The sequence below is a fragment of the Zeus faber genome, assembly GCF_960531495.2.
Source record: "Zeus faber genome assembly, chromosome: 16".
Lineage (NCBI taxonomy): Eukaryota > Metazoa > Chordata > Actinopteri > Zeiformes > Zeidae > Zeus > Zeus faber.
Genome location: NC_137202.1, coordinates 1,690,684 through 1,694,490, shown reverse-complemented (window position 1 = coordinate 1,694,490; position 3,807 = coordinate 1,690,684). Strand labels below are relative to the sequence as shown.

Below are 3,807 nucleotides of genomic sequence, written 5' to 3'. Positions count from 1 at the left end.
TATTGAAGGATATCCCTATATTAATTTGCTATTAACACATCAACTGTAAATGTCCAAAAGGTTTTTTTTGTTCCAAATAATGAGAAATAAAAAAGGTGAAATGACACGATGTAGGCGAATATTGTTTTTGAATTCGGGAATAGAATGGACGGCACAGGCTGCGTGTGTGTGCGGCGGAGGCGGCACTTGTGCGGCTCGGCAGATGGGAAGACAAAAGGAGAAACCGATTGAAAAGCTGAGACAAAGGACGATAGAAATAATTTTGCATGGCACTGGCTTCATGTCCCACAGAGGTCCAATGTTCTGCAGAATTATAATCCCAAACTCGCGACGGGGATAGAGGAGCAGAAATCAGCGTTGCAAAAGCCGAATTGATGAGAGCATGTCGGGCATCTGAGCGTCAGGAATATGCCGACAACAGATGATCAGGTTTCAAGGTTTTTAATATGTTTAATATAGAGTGTGTGCATATTTTTTTGTTGTTGATTGTTTGTTTTTATTTTATCTTTTTTTCGGCATCAAGGTAGGGCACGTTTATTTGTAGCACATTCCATACACAAGGGCAATTCAAAGTAGTTTACATAAGACATAAAATCATACATACCACAGAAAAATATAAATATAGAAATCCAAAGTTTTAAACAGATAAAGGCGTTGAGGATAAAAATGGCGGGACTCGAACCCAGCATACCACACAATGGCATGGAATTCAACGCGACATTTTAAATTATAAATTATAAAGTGATTATTCTGTAAAGCCGGTTGTGTTTGTATCTATTTTAGATAGTGACCAAAAAAAAATGTATCTCCAACTAACCCTCAATACTCTATTTATTCCAGGCAGTTTCACCATGGACCACGCGTTTCTCTCTCGCTCCATCTGGACCAACGACACCAAATTCCTGCAGCATCCCACGGATCTGTACACCAGCGTGGTAGTGACGCGCACCATACCAGGCGGCACCTCGTTCGGCCCTTGCGTGCTCCAAAACACCTTCTACGACACGATTGCCTTCATCGCTCAGAAATCGTGTGACAAGAGGACAAAATCCTACGTGTTTAGGGTAAGTTCGGAAAAAAAAAAAGATGCCAAAACGGAGTGCACGGTTCGTTCAGGTTATAATGCAACGTTTGAGCTCGTGAAAAAAAAAAAAAAAAAGAAAATCTGTACTTTTGGTGTCAAACAGGTGGACCCGGAGGCGATGCGTAATTCTGCGCTGGTCTTGTCGTGGCTGCGGCTGGTGCAGGCCGCGCGTAACGGAGAGGAGCAGAATACCGAGGCCTTCCTGAAAGCTGGGCAGCTTTACGTGCGCACCACCCGGGACGTCAGGCCGGAGGAGGAGCTGCTGGTCTGGTACGACCACGAGCTGTCCCACCTGCTCAGCTTCGCGGAGACGGCAACGAGAGGCCCCAACCAGGGTAAGAAGTGCCACATTTACGCACGGTGGAAAGATGATTTGGAAGCGTCAGCCGGCACTTCATTTCATTTTCGCATTTTCCTTCGCAGAGTTCCAATGTGTGAGGTGCGACCAGACTTTTAGGCACGAGTTTCCGTTCCTGGCGCACTGCAGATTCCTGTGCGTCCAGATGAAGGGTGACGCGCATAAGCAGGCGGAGATAAAGAAGCCGCGCCGGGTGACCGATTTCCACAACATCGCCAGGGACTTGGAGCATAAGAAATCCGGTGCCAGCGAGGACGCGGTGATTTCCTCCAGAAAAAGGAAATGCGAGGACGTCGTTAATCCCAAAGGGCGCAAATCGGTGCTGTTGGAAAAAACGAATATTTCAAACGACAACAACATCACACCACAGACTAAGGATTACGAGCAAATAGCGCTAGACGCGTCATCCTCTATTTTGAAGCTTAAAACTCTCCATTTGGAGTTTAAGAACGACGCGGTTGCCAACGTCGCGGAGGCGGCCAAGGGGGGCTTGACGCGCGAAAAGGCGGCGGACCAGAGGCTCGACGCCGGGGAGACCTCCGGCGTGCACTTGGGCAGCGCCTTCTCCCTGATCGCACCCAACGGCCACGGGGAACAGAAAAGCGCTTTCTTCAAACCGAGCAAAAGACCCGCGTTCAGCGAGTCGACGTTGCGCCTCCCCACGGCACCGACACCCACCTCCAGTCACCGAGAAGACATGTCCGAGGTTTTCGGCTCCAGGACTGTGGCTGGGTACACCAGGCCCGGTCTGGTCCCATCCAATACACTGAGCGGGGAGTTCGTGGGGCCGCAGACCGTGGCCACGCCGCAGGTCGCGCTGGGCGGAGGAGCCTTTCACTACGCACCGGAGCACTGGTCCCGGGGCGTCGCGGCCCCGCTGCAGGCCGCCCCGTCCCTCACCGTCCTCCCGCCGAGCTTCACCTCGTTCGGGGTGTCGGTGCAGAACTGGTGCGCCAAATGCAACCTGTCCTTCCGCATGACCTCGGACCTGGTGTTCCACATGCGTTCGCACCACAAGAAGGAGTTCGCGGTCGAGGCCCACGTGAGGAGGAGGCGCGAGGAGAAGCTCACCTGCCCCATCTGCCACGAGTACTTCCGCGAGCGGCACCACTTGTCGCGGCACATGACGTCCCATAATTAAAAAAAAGAAAACTTCAAACGGAGAAAGCTTTTATTTATTTCCTCCAAATAACAGCGAAGGTGCTAAAATGAACTGCTCTGGATTCCAGATTCATGGTGTGACTTTTCATGTGAACCAATGAATGTAGGGGAGCGGAAAATAGAGTGCGCGTCCGTACGAGTGGATTTATATTCCACGTGTCCACTAGAGGGCGGCAGAGGTGCACATAATCACTACTGTTTGTTAGATGTATAAAACTGTGCCTTATTGCAGGGGTTCCCAAACCTTTTAGGGTTTTTTTCTACTTAGACCATGCTCTCTCTGCTCACCCCCCAAAAGAAACAAAAAAATTATCGATTTTGTCGAGGACAAAAATAATAAATACAACAAGTTATCTTAAACCTTGTTGAAAAAAAGTGCAAATCCGACAACGAAAATAAAATTGATCCCCAATAGCGAGAGAGTTAGCCTATATATTTCCCGAAAAATCAACTGAAAATGATAAAAAAATAAAATAAAAAAAATGGAAAGGTATAAAAGATTCTGCAGAGCCATGCCCTTTGGGAACCCCTGGCTTATTGAACTCAGGATGGAATTCAGAGGAAAGAAACATCTTGTTGATTGATTATTGACTGAATGTCGCGCATCTTCACGGCTATTTATCAGTTTACTCTATGACAAATATGTCAGTGTTTGTATTGTACACATCTAACTAAAGTGTCTCCACATTCCTTTTAATTGTAAACCCCTCAAAACAAAACTGACCTTGTATGAGTCTTTCCTCGTCTTTCACACGCACAAACATCGGATTTCACACGGGGAAAAAAAGTCAAAATTCTGATTTCATTCCCAGAATTATGACCCGCCCCCTCAGAATTCCAGAGATTCATCTCTGAGCTAAAATACTTTTTTCACACGTTAACATATTTTTTCACGTCGTCCTAATTCCTCTCCCACATACACCAATAGGTGGCATATGTGATCAACAGAACCAGCTACAGCTGAGACTGAGATTAATACATTTTCCCCTAAAAATAAACATCACATCCAAGCACCCTGTAAATGTTTTACATGTAGGCGAAAACAGGAGCAACCAGAATTAAAATGGCACGGCAAAAGGGTTCCCATAATAGGCCTACATCTTTAAATAATTATTTAAAACCAATAAAGTGCTTTACAGTTGACAGGGTTTTCGGCAGACATGCTTAGTTTGACTGGTTATATCAATGTATCACAGCAGGCAGT

The 3,807-nt window shown here is 46.9% G+C and overlaps 1 protein-coding gene across 1 annotated transcript; it reads left to right on the top strand.

Annotated features, from left to right (window-relative positions):
- Positions 1 to 851: 851 nt before the first annotated feature.
- Positions 852 to 2,583, top strand: znf488 (zinc finger protein 488; the record flags this gene model as incomplete). The annotated part of the gene is made up of 3 exons (XM_080016980.1): positions 852 to 1,064; positions 1,188 to 1,419; positions 1,508 to 2,583. 3 exons carry the CDS (start codon positions 852 to 854, stop codon positions 2,581 to 2,583), a joined length of 1,521 nt encoding a protein of 506 aa, XP_079873106.1.
- Positions 2,584 to 3,807: the final 1,224 nt, after the last annotated feature.